The following is a 24,796-nucleotide window of genomic DNA, read 5'->3' on the forward strand; positions in this document are numbered from 1 at the left end:
AACACGATATGCAAATTACTGTCTTATATGACTGTATATGATTAAACACATCCTGTTTAGTTTGGCTTATTTACACTGTGTAATCTCTCGTGCATTGCCCGGTGTGTAATCCTGCAGGTGTACTTCGGAACATCACATCCTCGTTCATACATATCCGCCAACGTGACAGGGATTAAGTGTGTGACGGGGATGTCGTGTCTGATGAGGAAGGACATTCTGGACCAGGCTGGAGGCCTCATCGCCTTCGCCCAATACATTGCTGAAGATTACTTCATGGCCAAAGCCATTGCAGACAGGTGCTCACTCTCTTTTCTCATAGGAAGCTGTCACAGCTTATTAGTCTGTATGCTTCTTTTGATAAAAAAAAAAAAATAAATCAAAAGAACCTGTCATTTGAGCTGCATCCACTGTATGAAGTCTTTTTATTACTCACCCCCCCCCCCCCCCTCTTTCTCCATTTCAATTCAAACTGTGACAACAGAAAACGGCATTAAGTCATGAATGCTTCCTAAAGGCCCTGGCTTATCGTTTCTGTGTTTGAAAATCAATATTTTTGTTATAATTTCATAACAGAGTTGATTCGTAAGCACTGCTTCTGCCTCCAAGGCGTTTTGAGAGGAAATTGCTTTGGTGGAGATTGCCTCCTCAGAGGTGGACTTTGTTTTTATTGAGCTTGTCAGCTGAACTGTCACGTCTTCCTCCCAGTGGCCAATAACCTCTTCTCTTCTGTCTCTCAGAGGATGGAAATTCTCCATGGCAACGCAGGTGGCCATGCAGAACTCAGGCTCGTACTCCATCGCCCAGTTCCAGTCACGCATGATCAGGTAATGTGCATTCAGCCTTTCTCTCCACTCTCTGCTCTTTGTGCGGTGGCCATGCTGTTTACACTGATGATGTAGGGAATAGCAAAGTGTGATTTTTGGGTTGTATTGCTGTTGCGTTACATGGGTTTTGAAAAAGATAGTAATAAAGAAACCCAACTAAAATTATTAATCAAGGTTTTTATAAACTAAAAGGCGTGTTACTGTTTGAAAAGCTAGCTTTTGCCTTTTCCCTACTCTTAGATGCCTTTTAAAAGGCTGAATGTCCATTTTATCTGACCCAAGAACAGCTGCTCATTTCTATTTATCCTTTACAGTTAATAAGGCTATTTTTATTACAACTCTTTTAAGACTGATATGTATTAGACCTGTGCTCTGGTGCCTTGTTCATAAAACTGCATGGTTTGAAACACTCATGACCTCAGAATGAATGGCTGGGGCTAACGTGGGTGGGGTAAGTGGATCAAACGCAAGAAAAAGACAGTATATTGGCTCTCCAAGAATAATTCAGGTGGCAAAGTTAGTGAATAACGAGCCTTAAGATGCAATAGGCGGTAACACATCTGTTAAATGAAGTAAAGGTAATGGATTGTCACTCACTGCCTGTCCACTGTGCTCTCACCAGATGGGCCAAGCTTCGCATCAACATGCTGCCAGCTACCATCATAGAGCCCATCTCTGAGTGCTTTGTGGCGAGCCTCATCATCGGCTGGGCTGCGCACCACGTGTTCCGCTGGGACATCATGGTGTTCTTCATGTGCCACTGTCTGGCCTGGTTCATCTCTGACTACATCCAGCTCAGAGGAATACAGGTAAATTAATTTAGATACATGCAATGGCAATCTCAAAGACCAGTTTTAACCTGCCATTAAATATATGTTTTTAATTTTTCTGAGGAGATCTTAAATGAATAAATAAATAAATCTTCCCCCAATTTGCATAATGAAGGAAAAGGTCAAAGGCAAACTCGTTCTCAACAGGTGCTGATCATTCACAATATTAGATCTTAAAGGGTAAGCACCACTTAATGGACCTTAATTTGCTTTAAAACTGACAATTTTATTAAATTGACGGAAAAACCTGAGCTCGCTACGAAAATTCGCCACTGTGACATCACTGGTGGACAACAGCTGAACAACGCCGCGGTAAAATACCGTTATGACTGACTGTTATGACAGTATCTAGCTAAATAACCAACATTATTCATGACAATAGCCTAGCAATAAGCTAAACTCAAATGTAGAGGTACCGTTATTCTTGTAAATGTGATCGAAGTCGAACTCGAATTCATCCGACACTAGAAACCTCCGTAATGCAGCTACGTAGCCGAGTATAATCTGAGCCACCGAGTTTAGCGAGTCAAGCTAACGTTAACTAACACCAACTAAAACAGGCGAAGTGAGTGTCCTTACCCTGTTTACCTCCATGTTACAGAGGCTCTTGAACACCTTTCGTTGTTGTCCTTACATGCCCATATTGTTGGAAAAGTGCCAGTGAAATGAGCTACAGATAACGGAGTGAGCGGATGGTCCTTTCCAAAGTGCCCGTTTAAAGTGGACAAATTTAGTAAATTTTCTGGATATTTTGGGATCTTTGGGCCATTTGTGCACAGATGTCCCACTGTACATTAAATTAAGTGCAGTTTTGTTGTCCACCATCTACGTCACAGGCAAGACGCCTATTAGAGTTTCCGAACACCGTTGGGGGGGGGGGGGGGACCAACGGTCTTTTAAACCTTATTCCTTGAATTAGTAAGAAATAACATGTTTTCTGACTATCAATAAACACAAGTTAGGAACTCAAATTTATTGGTTTGACACTTTCATAGTGCTGGTGCTTAGCCTTTAAAGAGCTTACTCATTAGCTCATGAATGGAAGAAGGTATGTTTAAACAAAGTCTAGCTGCACTGCTGGGTTTTTGCCAGGGCTTAGACTCTACCCTCGATTCAAGATATGAACTACATTTTCTCGTGTATGCCTCATCTCAGATTTTTTTATCGGTTTTTCTGTCCATTATCTCTTTGCACAGGGTGGACCTCCATCCTTTTCTAAGCTGGATTATGCAGTGGCCTGGTTCATCAGGGAGTCCATGACCATCCAAATTTTCCTATCTGCTCTTTGGGACCCCACGATCAGTTGGAGAACAGGTCGCTACAGACTGCGCTGCGGTGGCACAGCAGAGGAAATATTGGACGTTTAAAAGTTGCAGAAAAAAGTATAAGAAAAAAAAATGCACCTGGAGCCTAGGTACAGACTTTGGACAAAAGAACAAGCAGAAAACTGCAACAATCTTTTGTTGTTATTTTAAGAGATTTTTAATTTAATTTTTAAAACCTGTGGCGAGTTGGAGAGCATGTATTGAGTATTTATGTTCTTGGTGCTTTCACCGGCCTCGCTATGGTCTTTAGGACCAGTCAGGGACCTTGAGTTCCAAAATGAGCCAATTGTGACAGATGAGTGGAGGAACAGGAGGGGTAATGACATAGGACAATGCCCAGGTATGTGGCAGGAAGCAGGGCCAAGTTGCTTGAACCATGTCTTTGATTTTGTTGAGTATGATTTTTATCAATTGATAATCATAGCTTGCCACAAAAATATCTTAAGGAACTGCTGAAGGATACATTCAGGGAGGCATTTTAATCCAGCGATCTACTGGTTTGATTCCCACTTAATGCAGCGTTGCTCTTAACTGAAGTCTATGTTTGACGTGTTTTAAAAACCGTGGGACATTTCCAGGTCTACGTTCACTGGCCAGAGCAGTCCCTTTGTTCAGGCTAGAACAGTGGGATTTTAACGGTGAACGACCTGCCCTGGAGATGGTAGTGTTTTCATTGCTCTGATACACCCGTTTATTAACTGATTAGATTGAATGGAGTATGGCGATTTTATTGTTATTATTAGTGGGAAAATGCTAAAAAGTGCAGGGCAGGACATTCATGCCTCAGTGACAGGGTACGAATTTAAATGTCCTCCAAGCAACCGTGTGTTGGTAGAGAAATAATGACAACACAACTTCAGTGCACTTTTCTTAAGGCTACATTGACAACTGACAGACCGACATAAAACGTCTGTACACACTTGACCTACGTAAGCACTATGAGGTCATTTGTCAAACAAAAAAAGTTACATTTCCTAACTTTGATGTCACTTTGACATGATTTTCTTTGTACTTCAGTGTATGTCCCAGTCAAAATGCTTATAATACGTCAGCCTTGTGGACTTAGCTACAAAGCTAGCTGTTTTTACAATATAAACCAATGTCACAGAAGTATTGATGTTGGCTGAAAGAGGTTTCTAGAAACCTGGAAAAGGAATCTTTGACAGAAGACGTCTACATATTTATGCAGGTTTATTTCAGTCATGTAGCCTTGTGAACACTGCCCTACAGTAAAGTGTTACTAGAATAACTTGCTGTGTTTGCAGAAGTTCCCGATCGTATTGAACGAACTCGGAACTTAGGCAGACCCAGGATATATAACCTCTCAGATGCATTTCAGCGTTTAGCAGACAACAGTGAAATACCAAACCCCACGTTTGTTTAGCATCTAATGCACCTGCTTTATACAAGACGCCATGCTGTGTTTCAGATCCTCTATCCTTGCTGCAGTGGACAAGTCGACTGACAGCAGAAAAATAAAAACAGTAGTCCATGCCCTGCCAGAATAGAGAGTGGACCCTCTCTAAAGGCTTTGCTCTTCGTGTGCCAATGCATTAAGGACACACATTCCTTACACGTGGTCCGTTTTTCTCCCCTCCATGCTGCTTCCCTCCACCCAGTAGAAGCAATGTCAGTATTTCCCGAGACGTTTGATGTTTACTTCATGGAAGTGTACGCATCGATGGCCTAAAATGCACACCCATTTTAAAATAATGCTCTTTTTTTTCCCTGTAGCATTTCAATTCCATTTATTCCAGTGCCGTTTGTGCCATTTGTTTCATCTTGGATTGTTTTTTTCTTTTTAAATAAAACCGCAAGTTGTTTTATTTACAAAAATGTCCTTGACACATTTCAAGCAGCCATCACACATTGAAACCGCTCCCAGTGTTGTAAACAACCAAACTGCTCGGTGTTTGGAGTTGTAAAGCTGCATTCTTTCTTTGCATTTTTTTGTTCAGATAGAGCTTAGTGAACAGCTCTCTGCGCAGCACTGGTTTCATACTTCATCATTAGGATTGTCAGGGAAACAACAGGGTTTTCTTTTTAAAAAAAACCTCCCTGGCCACATTCTGCTCATACTTCCCTTTCACCCAGGATTCATGCTTTCGCTTCCCTCACGGACAGTATTATTATTATTTATGGAGTTGATTTTTACTTTAGTACATTTTAAACTCTCTGTTAGCAGAACAAACAAAAACAGTGGGGGTGGGGAAACATCTAAATTGATGTTTCCAGCCCAGCTTTGCTCTGCACGGCACAGATTGGTGTTTTTCTGCACTCATTAGATAATGATCAAGCAATTTCAGAGTTGAATCAGGTGGAAACACAAGCCTGTGCTTTGTGGACTACAGGCCTGTGGTAAAGGAACGTTCCAGAAAGAATACAGAAAGGCTTGCTTTTAGGGTCGTACAATACTGACAAATTGGATGATATTGCAACAGAAATGCACTTCGATAATCTTTATTTGTGGACAACATCTTTTTACATTTGTTGTATGTGAATACCACAATCCTTCCACACTCCAAAGAATGGTCAGAATGCTTATAGCAGTTATGCTTCACCGTAAATCAGTCTAGATTTACATTTTCAACATACGGATTACGTTTTGGACCTAACTGCAGTGCCAACTGTGAATCCTCGTAGGACATTCTTTGAAGTTATGCCTTGATCTCGTCTGGAGGACTGTCTAAATCTACTACTTGGACGTAAAACCCAAAAAAGGGCTACTTGAAATTCAGCATTACAGTTTGATGTAGCTGTCATTTGGCCAAGCGTAACAGCGTACAGGAAACCCGCGTTTTAAACATCCACCGTTTAACTTTTGGTCCAAGATTAGGTTTAACCCATGGCTGGGAAACTACAGTCTGACCTTTGAACCGCTGTCCGATTTTTGCCTTGAAAGAGAGTGTGAATATCTGCAGATCATTCAGCAATAAAGTCAGAAATCTCGCTTTACACAGTCTGTGAAACTGGTTAATTCAGTCATATCTGTAATAGTGAACATTCAATTTTTTTTAACCATTTCAAATCATTATACCTTGCATTATACCTAGCGACATAGTACTAAACGTACTATTGCATGTAAATAAGTGTTATAGCATTCGTTTTTGTTTTTTTTTCATGTGCAGTGAGTCTGATTATGCCACAGTAGATACAGCAGTAGGTAAAAGAATTTGGAGGTGGACATTCGACGCTCCGTCTTACGCAAATCCGCTGATCCTTGCCTTTCTTTTTTAGATTGTTTGATTGAAAAAGAAAGCAGCTAGGTTTATTTCCACCTCACTTGACAGCAAGTCTAAAACGCACTGTACTTTTTATTTTATTTTTTTATTTTTTCTTCACAGAGAGAGAAAGAGGACTGAATGTCTTTGAATTGTACGTCTTCTGAGCAATTTTGTGTTCTGTCAACAGGCTTTTTTCATATTGCTATTTAAGATGATTGTATTATTGTAGTGTAATGTGGGGAACTGGACTTTTTTTTTTTTTACCCCCCCTCCTGCATTTTATTACCTTTGTGTGTGAGAATGTGTGTACGAGTGCATGTATGTGTGTGTGAGTGTGTGTTAGAAGGTTTGTGCTTTCTTAGAGGGTTGGTGGTGTGGGCTTTAATGCAGCAGGCATCTCTCGGCCTTTGTTAAAAAATAGAAGGTTGAGAAACCAGTGCATGGAACAAGAAAATACTTTCCATAGACAACATTCTCAGAGCTGCATGAGTAGACCATTATCTGCGATGATAAAAACAATGACGCAATTTAGACAGCTTCCATTGACAATGGGTGAAATGTCTTCTTTAGTTTAGAGCTGGAGCTGTGGGTCTAAAGCTGCAAACAGAGTAGATATTATTCAAATTCATACTTCTCAATAGCTTTCCGAACCAGCTCAAGCATCGACTGGGCCTTAAAATGGTTAAAATGGTGAAACAATACTGATCTAAGAAAATCAGTTAGTGTGCACAACCTTAATGAAGACCATGATAAAGTTTCCGAGGTGTATTTTCTGACACAAATTGAGCCATTAGCTTTAGTGTTTATTAGCTGCATTAGCACCAGAGCTCCAGTTCAAAACTAGAGTCCCGGTTTGGATCATCTCCACTGACTACATCAATGTAGGACATTTATATATTTAGTTTAACACAAACATTTAAAACTGCATCTTCAGTTTAGGCACTTAACAGCATCTTTTAATTTATTTGTTTGTTTGTTTTTCCAAAGACACCAGTCTCAGAAAAGTGAGTCGAGAGGGGTTTTCGGGGGCTAATGCTACACATTATAGAAAGAGTCTGTGAACTGAGACTTGACTTGAATATATGTTTATGGCCCCAACCCAACAATCTCTTCCTCTTTCTCAGGAAGCAGTTTTTTTTAAGCTGGTCCAGGAAAGAGAAAGCAGGAGGGTTTAAGAGTCATTCATATGTTTAACTCGAACGTCTCTCCGAATTCGCCGAAAGACCTGCTGGAGCCTGTTATAACACCACCAACTGCTAGAGTTGAGCAGGAAAGAAAAGATCTAGTCATGATCCACTACTTTATATGTGCAAAGATGAAAGGAATACATGCTTTTTTTAAGTAAATAATAATATGTACAGATATTTATGAACTTTGGTTGATAAAGGTTCAACACAATGCTTGAATTCAACATAATTTATTCTGGAGCTGGACATTTTTTTTTGTTCCCTGATATTTTGTAGTTCTTTTATCTCTCCGCAGTGTAGAAACATGGCTGGACGAACTTCTGTTTTTTTTGAAAACCTGTCCTTTTTGTAGATATGTCGATTGTTCTGTACTGTGTTCAGAAGATGAACTTGTAAGCCACAGCAGGGAACTGTGTCATTACAGAGATATTAAAGCTTTATTCAACCAAACTTTAAAGACTCTTTATATTATGTTATTTCCTGTACTGTCCTTCCTCACTGTGCTGCTGGAGCTGATTACATCTTTTGTGTGTGGTTCCACTGGACTGTCTTTTGTTTGCTCTGTATTTGCACTGTGTAGTTTGGCCAGCATCGTATCACAAAGGCGCCCTGCAAATCTGATGTATTTTGCTCAGGTTGAAGTACGTCTACACACACACACACACACCGCAGAAACCAACGAGCCATGGCCAGAAGATAGTTTCACTCGTATGACGACAACAGGAAACCCAGCAGCCAGCATTAACATAGTTTATGGCCATAATTCTATAGTTTACTGAACACACTCGCCGTTTACTGAGTCTGTAGTCCCCCGTACACTGGAGGCACAAGAGCAAGAAACATCGTTTTTTAAAAGAATGTTGTCTAAAATGAAGTGTACATGCTCAAAGTTATTTAGGAGGCCAAAGTGTACTTTATGAAGCCTGTGTATTTCAATGAAAAGGTGTAGCATCAATTAAATCAGAAGAAACCTAGATATTTGTCTTCATTGTTGAACCAGACAATCAACATTTATAAGTACTTTAATTAGTTGCGGGTTCTAAGAAAGTGTTAATATAGAATATGCTTTGAGGCTGATCTTGGTTTATTAAGAATGGTAAATGTAAACAATATCTCTGCAGTAACACCACCCCTTATAACATTGGCTTGTGACCTCACAATGGGCATTAATTCAAAATGGCTGTGTTTTCCAGCCTAGTGTCCCTAACTGTTCTGTGACTGGTGTTCTGTATTGAAGGGAATGTCGTTTTTCTATTAAATAAGCCTTTAACATCTACAGTTATTTTCCTCCTGATGCTCTGTGTATGCTTTTTGGGGGGTGGGGGCGGGTCAGGAGTTGGCGCGAAGTAGAATGTATGTTAGGGAAGTGGGGCGTGAGATTTGGTCCAGGTTACGTATGCTGCCCCTGTGCTCTTTTCCCCTGTAGGCCTCTGCTCACATGCTCAGGCTAATCCAGCCAAAGTGACAACAGCCTCTCACCTAACTGCACCGCTGCACTCCTGCCTTAACCCTTTCAGAGCCAGATGAAACACACTTCGTTTACAGCAGAAAAACAGTACATTTTTTTTTTTTAAACGAAAAAGAAACAGCACTGCGGTGTTTGATACTTGAACAGTTACAGAGTCACTAACAATGTCTGGTCGGTAGTGACCATGGAATGTTCCTTTTCCGCTAATGCATGGAGTAGAAAAGAGCTGATTAATTTTATCACCCCACTAAGAGTCCTTTGATAACATTCCCAATGATGCATTAGTTGACCCCTTTAATTTGATTAAAGCGGCATAAGAGTGTCTGTCAAATGCCATAAATGTAAATATGAATCGTTTTTCAGCATTGAGAACAAACATTCTAGGAAATAAATGATGATATTTCTCTCGTGGTCATCTTTTGTCTTTATTACAGCTTCCATTGGTTGTTCTGAGAACTAAAATCTCCCTCTTCCTGTAATTACAGTTGGTTGTGGTGGCTCTGTAGCCTACCCAGAATGCCTTGTTATGGACTGGCGCCACTCCAGACAGGGTGAGAGTCCATTACAGGGCGTAACACACATACATTTGTGGACAATTTGACAAACTCAACTCAACCAGCCACTCCAGACATTTACACACTCACTCAGTCACTCACAACATCTGTGGACAATTTAAAACACTCACTCTGTCACTCACAGTGAAAATATTTCACGGACAGTCCACCTACAAACATGTATTTAGACTATGGGAAGAGACTTGGAGGAAAACCATGCAGACACAGGGAGAACACACCACACTCCTCACAGACAGTCACCCGGAGGAAACCCACGCAGACACGGGGAGAACACACCACACTCCTCACAGACAACCACCCGGAGGAAACCCACGCAAACACGAGGAGAACCCACCACACTCCTCACAGACAGTCACCCGGAGGAAATCCACGCAGACACAGAGAGAACACACCACACTCCTCACAATGACCCAAGGTGAGGGTCAGACCCAGCTGAACCTGTGCACCCCCACATTTCTCTATATTTTGTGTATTTTCTGAAACACCCGTTTCTGAACCCATTTTTTTTTTCAGATAGTTTCCCTTTGACTTGCTCTTTCCTGTTGAAGCTGATTGACTTAGACCTAACCCATATTTACCAGCTGAGGTGTATGTGAGAAAGTACTGGGAAGGCAGCTGACGTCTGTGTGGTTAGTCACTCGTGAGAGTGTTAGAGGCTCTGAACATTTTAACGCTGTGTTGGCTGATCCATACTGAAAGTTTTTTATGCCGTGTTCCCTAAATGCAATGTGTTCAATTCACTTTGGGCGAGTCATGTGCCATGTGTACCCCCTCCACACACCCACTAAGCCCCTCACATTCTGCTCACATGACCCTTCTGAAGTGCATGACTCTTATTCTACTAAGTCTACAAGGCTTCTCTCACACAAGTAAGATTTGTCTTATGTGCTGCTGTAATCTGAAGCTTTCATTCTCTTTCTTGTTAGAGGCAAAATGTTTCTCTCTCTACTGGATTAATTCTAGATCTTTACTAACATTTACATGTGGTGTGTAATAGTTTATACACTTTAGTTAATAAATAATCTGAAATTGTTCATCTTATCAGAAAATGTTTAACAAACCTCTTGAAGTGGAAGAGCTGATCTGGTTTCTAATGTTTATACCACATTAACTACAAGCAGATGTTATTTAAGTAATTTTTTAAAATTTTCTTACTTTTAAATTCCACTGATGAAGCTTAACTAAGATCACACTAAAATATGTTAATACCAACTGAAGCGGGTTGAGTGTGAACGATTCTACTATTTTAGACCCTAACACTAAACACGACACTAACTTTAACTTCAGCTCAAAACCTACACCTATTTTATAGCACCAGCACCAGCGATATGAAAGTGTCAAACAAATAAAAACAGTGGAGTTTGAGTTCCTAACTTGTGTTTATTGATAGTCAGAAAACATGTTATTTCTTACTAATTGAAGGAATAAGGTTTAAAAGACCAATTTAATGCAAAATGATGAAAAGTTGTGTTGTTTTTGGCTGCAATCATTCAATGTACAGTGGGACATCTGTGCACAAATGACCCAAAGATCCCAAAATATCCAGAAAATGGACTAAATTTGTCAACTTTAAACGGGCACTTTGGAAAGGACCGTCCGCTCACTCCGTTATCTGTAGCTCATTTCACTGGCGCTTTTCCAACAATATGGGCATGTAAGGACACCAACGAAAGGTGTTCAAGAGCCTCTGTAACATGGAGGTAAACAGGGTAAGGACACTCACTTCGCCTGTTTTAGTTGGTGTTAGTTAACGTTAGCTTGACTCGCTAAACTCGGTGGCTCAGATTATACTCGGCTACGTAGCTGCATTACGGAGGTTTATAGTGTCGGATGAATTCGAGTTCGACTTCGATCACATTTACAAGAATAACGGTGCCTCTACATTTGAGTTTAGCTTATTGCTAGGCTATTGTCATGAATAATGTTGGTTATTTAGCTAGATACTGTCATAACAGTCAGTCATAACGGTGTTTTACCGCGGCGTTGTTCAGCTGTTGTCCACCAGTGACGTCACGGTTGCGTTCAAGAATTTCCGTAGCGAGCTCGGGTTTTTCCGCCAGTTTAATAAAATTGTCAGTTTTAAAGCAAATTAAGCTGCTATTTTCATTTTAATTCATACTTATATCTGTCAGTAACTACAATAATGTGAAATATTCATGGAGGTCCATTAAGTGGTGCTTAACCTTTAACATAAGGTGCCGAAAATGTGACCGAGGTTTATACACATCCCCTGCAATTATCCTCCAACAAAACTGTACCGTTTCGGTTAGCACATTATTATTTAGTCCTTGACGCTTGGTCTTTGTGCTTGTATCAATCATATGAAGCCTTGGTGTGACTGGAGCTTTGTTTAAAAGCCTGTTCAGCATCACTCTCTCAGTAACAGCACTTCCTCTGCGCTAGAGATAAAGGGAGTGATATAAATAAATCTTAATATAAAGACACGCTTTCAGACCTTGCTCCATGGTTCTAAGTTTATCTGGTGAGTGCTGTTCAAGGCCAATGAACCTCTGTAACATTCACCAGCACACACACACAGACCAAGCAAAAACACCAGCCAGCACTAACCAAGCAAAAAAGACAATAACCAACATATACTTAAGCACAAACACACACACACACACACAACGGTCAACAGTCAGTGGTGGAAATGCACATTCAGGGCATGTTAGCTTCCTCTAGGCCTTTAGCTGCATGTAATTAGAAATTAAATATCGCAGTCTTTGTAATGGCTGACTCAGTAAGTTATTCTAAAGCACTTAAGCAGTAAATGTGTTACTCATCCGGGTCTCGTCTACTGCTGCACTGCAGCACAGTCGGTCATAAAACACTGAAATTCCTGTCAGCAGGTACACTAGGTCTGTATGCTTTTTTAATTACATCTCTAAGTGTCTTAAAATTAATACAGACTAACCTCACTGTACTGATTAAACCAGTCCTGCTCCCCTGACTTAAAGGGGAAGTCCACGGTGTTTGTCTACGTATATAAAGACATTCAGAGTGGTTTGATGTAAAATAAAAAAGTAATAATCTGGTTTACCAGGGAACCTACATGTTTTCTGAGTTTTATATGGGATCCTTTTAAACCAATAGCTTTAAAATGCATGTTTTCCTATGTGTTGCAGCAGTCTAAGCATTGGCTCTATCTTCGGCAGACCACAAGATCAATGCCTTGTGATGCTTCAGCCATCTGAGTCCAGGAAACTAAGAGAGCACATCTGACCTCATTGTGGTACAGTGGGATGACCCCATCTCTCCCATTGCTAGCCAGTGCAGGCCTCTCTCTGCTGATATGACAGAACTGAGCAGTTAAATGTTCTCCTCCTGCAATTAAGCTGTCCAGTTTTGCTGTGTTAGTGGCAGCTTGAAAAGGAGTGGTGGATTGGTGTTGTGTCTGAGAGGGAGCACACGTTTGCCTGTGTTTGATCTGGAGGGATTCACTAAAAACAAAAAAGGAGAAAAGAAAAAAAGCAGCACAGTAGAAGTTATGAGAACGTTCAGAGCCTTTCATCATAGGAACAGACATGTAAACAGTTGTATTCTATATTTAGTCTATGATTTAGACATAGACTCTTCTCCATGTTCTCCAACTCCAGGCTGTAACTACTGGACCCTGGCCTGAGTCCAGAGAGCGGGAGGCTCTTGTCGGCCTCAAGGAGAGTAAGTATGAACCTTGCTACATGTAGAGCTGCTGTTCTTTCTCTACTGACAGTGCTCAGAGTGGGATTGGCCCATACTGTAATCTTAGAAACACTCTTAGAAACAACACTTCTCACCAGAAAACAAAAGCCTGCACAGTCTCAGAATCGGCAGAACCCATCAAACACCACACACACACACACGCACACACACACCCCTAAAGCCAAAACAGATCAACAGTCAAATGCTTATCAATACATTAACAATAGTTCAGACTGCTGCAGGGGGCTTATTTCCACACAGAAATGGTCGTTTGGATTCTCGGGTCTCATGCCACACCCAACTTTCACTTGATATTGATAACAAACCCTCTTTGATGTCAATGCCCACCCTGAATTTTTGTAAACAGGATTTCATTCCATTTTTATTTACTGCTCAAACACATCTGACTCAACCCCACAGCTAATTGCTAGGTTTACTTAATGTGTTTCAGGAAAACAGTAAGCATACACACACACACACACACTTTTACAAACTAACTCACCCATGTACAGACACACATCCCATATGGAAGACAAATATAAAGATACTGTACAAATGCTTATTACAAATATTAAGACAAAATTCAAAATTCTATGTGAATATGTTTTCTGAACTATAAGAACTTATCATCTATGTTTACACCCCCTGGCAGAAACTCCTATCAAGAGTGACCGACTGTTTCGAACTGAAGTATGTAATGAAACTAAAGCCCAACTTAAGGAGAGGAGGGCAACAATGTTACCGCCTACAGCATCCACTTATTGTTCTCTCAGTCTGAGTCAGCAGAAAAAGGATCTGTGTGATGCAGTCAGTGGATTCAGTTACATGTCGGAGGATAAAGCTGGTCATTTTCACAGTTCTTCAGGTCTGTCCTCTGTGGAGGGGCGAGTCAGATTTCAGCTAATTAGCAACTGAGCAGCGGTGACACCTCTGTGTTACTGAGCTGTTAGCAAAGCAGCTCCACATTCAGGAACTTACTGAGAGAGAGAGAGAGAGAGAGAGAGAGAGAGAAAGGATGAATAATCAGCCACTCATCACATCAAAGATAAAAGGGGGTCATTAAATATGCATAAAGGGCCAAAATGGACACACAGTTCAATATGTTGAAGGTCTGCTGGCCATTAAAAACTTACTGGATGTAACTCTATATAGCCATCTTGCTTTAAATTTAGGCTAGAATTTAAGCATTATTTTAGCTAATATTAGCTATTATATTATATTAGCTATTATTTCATCTCTATAGCTAGGACGGCACGGTGGCAGGGAGTGTCGCAGTCACACAGCTCCATGGACCTGGAGGTTGTGGGTTCGATTCCCGCTCCGGGTGACTGTCTGTGAGGAGTGTGGTGTGTTCTCCCTGTGTCTGTGTGGGTTTCCTCCAGGTGACTGTCTGTGAGGAGTTGATGATTCCAGGTAGGCTCTGGACCCACCACGACCCTGAACTGGATAAGCACTTACAGATAATGAATGAATCTCTATAGCTAGCATATAATGCTCATGCTAGCTAGTCAGTGAACTGTAGGTAGTATGCTAATTGGGGGCAATATAAAGTCCTTTGTAGAACTTAAAGAACTTTCATTCTAACTTACGAAATAAAAAATAAATTTAAATCCAAAAGTGATCTCAAGCAGATCATACATTTTAACAACTTCTCCTCCATGCTGTGGTCACTGTTGTTTAGATTAACTGAGCCCAAATACTTTCCACTGGGGAGAAAATCCCTAAAATCCCTGTGAGACAGATGACATTTCTGAAGTAATTATACCCCAGCTGAGGGGACTTCCCCCATGCTGGAGCCTTTAGGCACCTCTGTGTCACTGCCACTGTCTTCGTATCAAGTCAACAGTGTCTTGTGACCACAGATGGAGTAATTTAAACGATGTGGCAATATATGAGCGACTGCTTCTTACTTTACATCTACAAGATGGACCAACAAGGTGTGCCTAACAGAATGGAGTGGGCGCATTGTTTAAAAACTCCAGCAGCACTGCCTTGTCTGATCCATGTGTATGAGCACAACACACAACACACCAGCACCACATCTGTTTCACTGCAGCGCTGAGACTGATCCACACATGCTCTGTGGGGTCCTGACCATTAAAGAACACAGTGAAAGGGGGCAAACAATGTGGCGAGCAAAAGGATGGACTACAATTTAGAGGTGATATAAAGGTCAATGAAGAGGTTATTGTGTTAAGGCCTGTCTGTGTGTTGCTTTAGCCATAAAAACTACAGGCATTAAATCTACCTTTTAAGAGTTGGCCTATGATCAGCTTTCTCTTATTTGTTTTACATTCGTTTCATATTTGAAGATCTAAATAGCAGAAGTTGGCCCTAACTCAGCTTTTTTCTTGTGACTCATTAAACACGCAGGACTTTAGAATGTCACAGACTTCAGTGTGGCACAGCAGAGCTGAAGGAAAGGAGAAGTAAAAATGCCCTGTTTGCACAATGTGAACGTCTGAGTTGAGAAGCTTGGCATGATGTTGTTCACATGACTCCTGAGATCTTCAATCCCAACATCATGGGATGTATTGCTCCAGGAATTAGCGCTCTCTCGTTCGCTCCCTCTCTCTCTGTCTGGGGTCACAATATCGAGTATTTTGCTGTACTTTTGTCTTGTGCAGCTGTTGTTTCTAAGAAAATATAAAATTAGACTAACCACTCCTAACTTCAGTCAGAGGACCAGAGAAAAGTCAAAAGACCCAGTTACTTGAGACAGTTTGACAACACGTTAATGCGGCTGACAATGAATTGTTGAATGGCACAGTGGCTGTCTGTGAAGAGTGTGGTGTGTTCTCCCTGTGTCTGTGTGGGTTTCCTCCCACAGTCCAAAAACACACGTTTGTAAGTGGATTGGCGACTCAAATGTGTCCGTAGGTGTTAATGTGTGTGTGTGTGTGTGTGTGTGTGTGTTGCCCTGTGAAGGACTTGCGCCCCCTCCAGGGTGTGCTCCTGCATTGCGCCCAATGATTCCAGGTAGGCTCTGAACCCACCGCGACCCTGAACTGGATATGGGTTACAGACAATGAATGAATGAATGAATGAATAATTAATCTTGTAAAGGCTCTGTACATTCACTTAAAGTAACAAAAAATGTAATTTGACCAGCTCCAAACTTTTGCACTTGACTCTATTTACTACTCACCTTAGTTAGTACACAGCCTAACTAAGGGATCAAACCTAAAGATGGCATTTTCCCTACAAATGTTATCCGTTTTCTACCAAATGCAGTCATTGCCAGTTCCATCCAGCAGCTAGGACTCACCCAAACACACAATGGTGAAGAGGACTTACTTCCTGCAAGACATGTGAAGCACCTCTGCTTCTTGCCTGTGCTGCCTAGGTTCACACTCAGTGTGTAGTCACAACTGAATTCTTTCTACGAGATACCGATTCATTTCAATAGAGTTTTAGGGTCTCATGGCTTTCGTCTTCTAGTCTGGTAATAAATGCAGCTCTTTGTGCTCGTCTGTGTCACTGTGGTTTTGCTTAAGGCTACGTCTTTGATCGGCTATGATTACGAGCTACAACGCACAAACAGACATGTGAACTGTGCTGCTGAGTTGCAGACTACAGAGTGAGTTTCTGTCTGAGAAATAGTATCTGGGTGTGTCGTTCCATAATCTAACTCCTGCCATTTTGAGATGCTCTGACCAAAACACTATGACCATTACAATGTGTCCTCTGTGAAGGTCACTCAGATACTCACCCATCTGTTCTGCTTCTACCACATCAACATCAAGAACTGAATGTTCACTTGCTGCTTTATATATCCCATCCCAGACAGGTGCCACTGTAACAAGTGTTATTCACTTCACCTCAGTGGTTTTAATCTTGTGGCTGAGCACACACACACACACACACGAGCATGCAGCTGCACATCACATCCTTAAAATTGTGGAATGCCTTTAGTGACAAATGCTGGAAGGAAGTGGAGGATTTCTGATGCATCATTTGTGCGTTTGTGTGTGTGCGTTTGTGTGTGTGTGTGAGAGAGAGAGAGAGAGAGAGAGAGAGAGAGAGAGAGAGAATGTCCTGTGGGGCTGTGGGTGGAGTGTGTCATCATGAAGAGAAAAAGATGAGCTGTGTCAGTAGGGACGGCTCTGTTGCAGCCATTTGTCTGTCAGAGAGAGATAGCACTAGCAAAGATACAGCTGGAATCTGACCTTTCAGAAGCCAAACATTCCTGGACTGAAAGGACCGGCGCTCTGTCAGTCTCCTTCTGCGTTTGTAGAATGTAGTCAGTTATGATGGGCAGGGGAAAAAATTAAAATGCATTTATAATAGAAGATAATGGGCAGATTCTGAAATCATTAAATGGGTTGCTGTTCTTATCTAGGAGTAAAACTGATCTCAGGAAACACATACCGCAGAGGTACCAGTAACCTTAATATTTTCAGTCTCACAGTGATTCCTTTGATAAAAAAAAAAACACCTGGCAACAAGCTGCTGCGGTTTCCTGCCTGTAAGAACAGAAAGAAAACTGGTCAGGCTGTCACTCAAATCCACAGTTCATGGCATATCCTGAACTTCCAGAAAGTGGTGGGAGTGGTGCTTTACTCAAAGTCCCTGTATCAGTAAGTAACTGCTTATTCCTGTCGTTTTATGATGATGTCAGTAGTTCTGTCCTGACCCTGGAGCCCTCACCAACCAAAAATAAATCAATAACAAAAAATATATAACAAAACTCATAAAATTAACAAACATTATGTCCTCACATTAATCACTGACACCTAGAAGATCCAGAGAATCAACAAGCCAGTGTGGTGTAATACATGTCCCATAGACAAAACAAACTCGTTAGTTTTGGGTGTTATGATTAATGGGGTTTGTCACACAGAGCTGTGGAATGTAGGATACAGTTAGTTGCTCTGAGCGATCCTAACCCTCTTAAAGTCTGGACAGGTTGAACATACCTTTCTTGGCTTCAATACAACATGTGTGTAATCAATAATATATATATATATATATATATATAAAAAAACAATACAGCTTTCAAATAATTCCACTTGCTACTAGGTGTAACTAATAGTTCAAATCACTAGTGTGACTGATGAACCAGTGTTTAGAGACATGTGCCACAACAGATTGATTCAAAAGAATTCACAATAAAAATTCATTCATTCATTCATTCATTCATTGTCTGTAACCGCTTATCCAATTCAGGGTGGCAGTGGGTCAGGAGCCTACCCGGAATTACTGTGCGCAAGGCGGGAACACACCCTGGAGGGGGCACTAGTCCTTCACAGGGTGACACCCACTCAAACCTATGGACAGTTTAGAGTCGCCAATCCACCTACCAACGTGTGTTTTTGGACCGTGGGGGGTAACCGGAGCACCCGGAGGAAACCCATGTGGACACAGGGAGAACACACCACACTCCTCGCAGACAGTCACCCGGAGGAAACCCACGCAGACACAGGGTGAACACACCAACTCCTCACATACCACAGGTCCCTGGAGCTGTGTGACTGCGACACTACCTGCTGCACCACTGTGCCCCCCACAATAAATATTACACGTTCATATAAATCCTATAATATTATAAAAGTCTCTATATTTCATATATTGTTTGGATCATCAACCAATATTTAATTTAACATTTAATATTTTTATTTCACACAACACACTGTTCAAAGGGACACTCCTGGAAACTCCTTCCAATTCAGCATCCTGTTTATTCTGCAACATTGGTGACTCTCATACAAAAGTTGCTAAACCCAAACGTGAACTATTGGCCATTTAGTTTGATGTCCACCACAGTGTAGATATATTTGATTCTTTTAATTACATCGCTGTAACTGTTGACAGGGGAAAAGTATATTAAACAATCATTTATCATTTTCACATGGAAAAACTCCATCACTATTCCGCCATAAATGTTTCGGTCAATGCTATATTTGTGTTTGTAAGCAGAGGATTAGGAATTTTATCACAGGCAGACCGGCATGGGGAGTACTGGCTGAGATCCTTTACAGATTTCCATGTTTTAATGCCGTGTAATTAATGAAATTTTAAGTTTCATTTCTTTGCAGGTTCAGACATGAAATCTATATCAGATCCAAACATAATGGAGTCTTGACGTGGCCATTTTGTGCTTGATGTGATTGCTGCTGTGAATGTGCAGTGTGCTGGACATAGGCCGGACATGTCCGACACAGGAAGGGATTTCTTTCAGCAGCTGTGTTTATCAGTAAAGGGCTCATAATTTTGTGTCTGACAGGTTTTGTATGCCGATGTAAGGCCTTCTGTCTGTATTAAAGAATAAAAAATAAAGTCTAAATACACATTCTGTTAGAGTACTCGAATAAGAGGCCAGAGTGTGTTAAAGGTGTTTGTCTACTTGCATTATGTTCACAGCAAGGGCGTAGGATTGAGTTTAATATTGGGGGTGGACATATTTGCTGAATCAAAGCCCACCCCATACCCAAAATATTAGATAGCTATAAGCTGATAAAGTAAAACACTGCATTTATAAAGACATGGAACAGTATTTGATAAACATTAAAGAGTGAGACTGTGTCCTAAACAACACACTATGGAACTTTACATACTACACAACAGCAGTGCTAAAAGTGGTAAATATACTGTTCCATACCACAGAGTGCAGCAGTAGGCTGTTTAGGACTAACGTTAGCTTCCATTAGGTTTTACACCCCTACTGTCCCACAAGATCATTGAGGTCCTCTGAGAGGGGTCTTTTGTCAGTCCCCAAGTTTAAACTAGTCACCATTGGTGGTAGATCATTCAGTGTTGATAGCACCCAAGCTCTGGAGATCTTTTCCCACAAAGTTTTCCTCCCTGCCTTTAATTCCCAGCTAAAGACCTACCACTTCTCTCAGTACATCTGCACTCTTCAGGTATAAGTGTCTTCCCCCTTCTTTACCCTCTCTTTTTTGTGTAAAGCGAACTTGGGTATTAGAAAGGCGCTAGTGATATATAAATCTAACCATTTCTTATTACTGCTACTTGGCTGCGTGTTTAGAGCGCTTTCTCACAACCTGAACACTGCTAATATTAACATTCCCCAACTCTCAAATCTTTCTCCGTTACCCTAACAGTTATATACAAGCCGCATTCAGAACTGTAGTTAACCGTCGTTGTTATCTGTTGTGCTCTCGTTACTGACCTCAAGCCCAGAGCTGGTGAAAACTAACTTTATAAACCAGACTCTGACGGTGAAGCGGAGGCCAGTGAAGCTGATGATTGGAGCAGCTCTATATTTGAACAGGCGCCTTAAGGGCTAAGCACCACTTAATGGACCTCCATGAATATTCCACATTATTGTAGTTACTGACAGATATAAGTATGAATTAAAATGAAAATATCATGCTTAATTTGCTTTAGAACTGACAATGTTATTAAATTGACGGAAAAACCCGAGCTCGCTACGGAAATTCTTGAACGCAACCGTGACGTCACTGGTGGACAACAGCTGAACAACGCCGCGGTAAAACACCGCTATGACTGACTGTTATGACAGTATCTAGCTAAATAACCAACATTATTCATGACAATAGCCTAGCAATAAGCTAAACTCAAATGTAGAGGCACCGTTATTCTTGTAAATGTGATCGAAGTCGAACTCGAATTCATCCGACACTATAAACCTCCGTAATGCAGCTACGTAGCCGAGTATAATCTGAGACACCGAGTTTAGCGAGTCAAGCTAACGTTAACTAACACCAACTAAAACAGGCGAAGTGAGTGTCCTTACCCTGTTTACCTCCATGTTACAGAGGCTCTTCAACACCTTTCGTTGGTGTCCTTACATGCCCATATTGTTGGAAAAGCGCCAGTGAAATGAGCTACAGATAACGGAGTGAGCGGATGGTCCTTTCCAAAGTGCCTGTTTAAAGTGGACAAATGTAGTCCATTTTCTGGATATTTTGGGATCTTTGGGCCATTTGTTCACAGATGTCCCACAGTACATTGAATGATTGCAGCCAAAAACAACACACCTTTTCCTCATTTTGCATTAAATTAAGTGCAGCTTCTAGAGTGTTGTCCACCATCTACGTCACAGGCAAGACGCCTATTAGAGTTTCCGAACACCGTTGGGGGGGGGGGGACCAACGGTCTTTTAAACCTTATTCCTTGAATTAGTAAGAAATAACATGTTTTCTGACTATCAATAAACACAAGTTAGGAACTCAAACTCCACTGTTTTTATTTGTTTGACACTTTCATAGAGCTGGTGATTAGCCTTTACGAAGGCTGAAATAAGACCTACCTTGTCTGACCCGCTACCCCCCCCCCAATCCCCCAGCGGTTCATACGCCAATGGGTCACAGCTTCAACTCACCCAAATAACCAACCAGTTTAAATAAATAAATAAATGATCTGAGACTTGCTTCTAAAACGGTGTAGATATAACGAGACCTGCATTTGTTAGTATGTCAATGCTTGGGCTGAAGAAAAAAATAAATATATTACACTGACCAGTTGTACCTGTAAGTTGAGGATTTGCAACATTCTGAGTTTTCTAACGATTTAATTTGAAATACAATGTAGCTTAGTATTTTAATGTTTCATTCCACCTTAAAGAATGAGAAGAATTTAAAAATAAAACTAACTTGTACTTCATGAGATTATTATTTAGTGTTAGGTTTGTTTGTTTATATATTTTAATGCATATATTTACTTTATGATTATCCCCAGTGTGTCTCAGCCCTGGTTTTGAAGGCACTGCCCAACACAGACTCTTCCGTTGAGCTGGGAGCAGTTGACCAATATTCATAAGCACTCATGTACGATGTGTTTTCGCTGCAGAGAAAAGCTTGACCGCGCCAGTATCACACTCTAGCGGTCAGTATTTGAACTGCACCTGGTGTAGGTCCTTAAAGCAGCTTACAGCACTTTTATTTCCGTAACGGCATTTTATTTCTTTTCTTTTATTGTATCATTTAAAATTGTTGAAATCATTTAATCATTTTACTCTTTTTATGTAATTGTTTTATTGGACTTTCATGATTTTATTCTGGCTTTTAATTTAACTGTTTTTATGTTCTGTAAAGCACTTTGAATTGTTTCTGTATGAAAGGTGTTCTATAAATAAACTTGCCTTGCCTTGCCTTCAAGCTTTACTTACCAATGTGAGTGAATTAGTTTCGAGAGTAAAAATTACAACTATTTTACAACAGATTACATTTTCTTAAATTAGATTATATTGGAAATATTCTTTTAAATGCTTTCTTGTAATATACATTACTGCAAGTCAGATACCACTCTTTATTTATTCATTAAAAGATTCACTCATTCATCTGTGACTAATTCATCCTGTTCAACGTCATGGTGGGTCTGGACCTTACCCTGAAACATTGGGCACAAGACAGGAACACACCCTGGACAGTGTGCCAGTCTAAAGCAGGGCATAAACTCAGCCAGTCACTTTGTTAGGAAACCGGACCACACAGACACAGGGAGCAGTGGAACCCTTGGCAGGGGTTGAACTCACAACCCCAGGAGCCTGAAGCTGTGTGCAGCTCTGTTTCACCACTACCACACTGAATTCTTTATTTAATATGGCTGCAATGCCAGTGCAAATCTGAAGTAATGGTGTATTAGCATGTGTATGTCAGCACTTAGATTTGAGAATTTTAAACCATTTAAGGTTCTGTAGTGTGCAGTCAGATATGCTTTACATGTCAAAGAAGTAAAAGTTCCACATTTGAAATCCCAAACAAATAATAAAGCTTTTGATAATATGCCTGTGTCTTTTGTGTGTGTTTCTGGGACAGTGAGCATATATTGGTCCACTGGCATAAAATGGCTAGCACACCACTGACTGTAGATTACAGGTCCACCATCGGACCACTCAGATTACTGTCCTGTACGGGATATAACTCATTTATAATCTCCTCAAACAGATTTTACATTCACAGAGACTTTTATTCTGGAAAACACACTAATACAAATATTACCAACAACTCTGAGAGATATAATAATGAGTATAAGCCTGATATAAAATAATAATGCTAAAAATGTTGACACTGTGCTGGATTAAAATTATTTACTAATCTTATTTATAAAGAATAACAAAAAGAACCTAATGAAGGAAAAAATGTAAATTGGACTGTGAATAGAAAAGTGCTAAAAAGTGACATTTTGTCTAAAATTTTGTTTAATCACCAGCGGTCCGCCCAGAAAACGTTGTGTAAAACACTAGTGGACCTCTAACTCAGTGGAACAACAGTGGTCCGCCGTCTCCTTGCTATCAGACAATGATATTCTGTTTTTTGTTTTTTTCCGTTATATAATGTAAATCCTTTCAGATGAACTGACATAGTTATACTGATATCTTTATAATGTGGACAAAAATATTGACAAAGTCAGTTCAACATGGCTGCCACCACTGTTTTTAGTGTAATTGGCTATGTTAGCATTGCAGCTAACGATATCTGAGGGAAGGTGGGGAAACTAATATTGTTTACTGACCAAACTATTAATTTAATAAATCAATGTCTTCACTTTGTTGTGGAATTATACTGTCTGAACCCTGTACAGTTTAGCGCAGATAAATCTCTGCTGTTACTGGTCAGGGAATGCCTCCATTTTTGTTGTTGCAGTTCAGAAAGAGAGAGATGTTTTCAGCACACTGTAGACACACGGCAGAAGCAGAGTGTAAACGCAGAGCACAGCCACTCACCAGAGAGACATTCAGATAAAGCAGTGGGCAGTTAAGAGTCCTGGAAAGTTGCTTTAGTGAAAAATATCAAGGTTGTTAAATGTCTGATGTAATGTTGGTTCTATTTGTTTAACATATATCAGAATTCAAAATGGCTGCCACTGTCTTTTTGATGCTTATAGCTCACACCAAGTCTTAGTGTCCTAATGCTGTGCAATTTCAGTTAAAACGTGCTGTGTAGGGATTTAATTTTGTAGAATAATTCCAAATATTTCCAGTCTTTTGACTTCTGGGGTTTCCTGCAACAGTTACCTCACAGTTCCAATTAGGAACCATTTCTTGGCTGATCAACTACATCTAGCCAAAGGAGAAAGAAATTTAAAAAGGCTGAAATTTGGTTAAAAATATTGGTGTAGCAATACCAAAATATTAATATTAGTTTTCTGTCAGGACTGAGAGAACATGACAATCCCTGACCTGCTGAAGCTCTCCAGGTCTGAAACTGACCACAGCTGAGAGTTAGAGACTAGGAAAGGCAGGAGAAAAACAGGGTTGCGAGTTAGATCCTGGACTCCACAGCAGTTTAGACCTGGATGCAGGCCTAAAGCGTTCGGCACAAACCCAAAGGGAAAGAGACGAAGAGACAGAGGACTGAGGAAAGTACAGATGTCATGACATTTATTCAAGGCATGCTACAATTAAAGTTTGATTAGGAAAAGATCAGCAGAGACTCTGGCTTGATAAAAATAATAATCATCATCATCAAGAGGATTCATGATAACTGTAACTCTAATAATGATTATGCATAATAGTAATAAGCAAAGAAATAAATGTTTCCTACAAAATACAAAAAGAAAAATAATCCAATCAACCATGCACTGCAAAAATTAGAAAATATGTTTCTTTAATAGTTATCTTCTATTTGCATTTTATTACATCAAACTCATAAACTGAATCCGCTCGTCCTTTCTCCCCGTTTCCCCGCAAACATCACATAAACGGCTTTACAAATGAAAGCTGGTACTGGTATGATATCAAAATACAGAAGACAA

The 24,796-nt window shown here is 40.5% G+C and overlaps 1 protein-coding gene across 1 annotated transcript in view; it reads left to right on the top strand.

The window, feature by feature from the left end:
* Positions 1-9,484, top strand: part of ugcg (UDP-glucose ceramide glucosyltransferase) — a 34,405-nt gene extending 24,921 nt beyond the window's left edge. Inside the window, exons 6-9 of the mRNA XM_066650857.1 lie at positions 118-296; positions 738-824; positions 1,447-1,633; positions 2,851-9,484. Of these exons, the coding sequence (XP_066506954.1) occupies positions 118-296; positions 738-824; positions 1,447-1,633; positions 2,851-3,021 (624 nt within the window). The 3' untranslated portion in view covers positions 3,022-9,484. The remainder of the gene's footprint in view (positions 1-117; positions 297-737; positions 825-1,446; positions 1,634-2,850) is intronic.
* Positions 9,485-24,796: the final 15,312 nt, after the last annotated feature.

The sequence above is a fragment of the Hoplias malabaricus genome, chromosome 18 (genome assembly GCF_029633855.1).
Source record: "Hoplias malabaricus isolate fHopMal1 chromosome 18, fHopMal1.hap1, whole genome shotgun sequence".
NCBI lineage: Eukaryota > Metazoa > Chordata > Actinopteri > Characiformes > Erythrinidae > Hoplias > Hoplias malabaricus.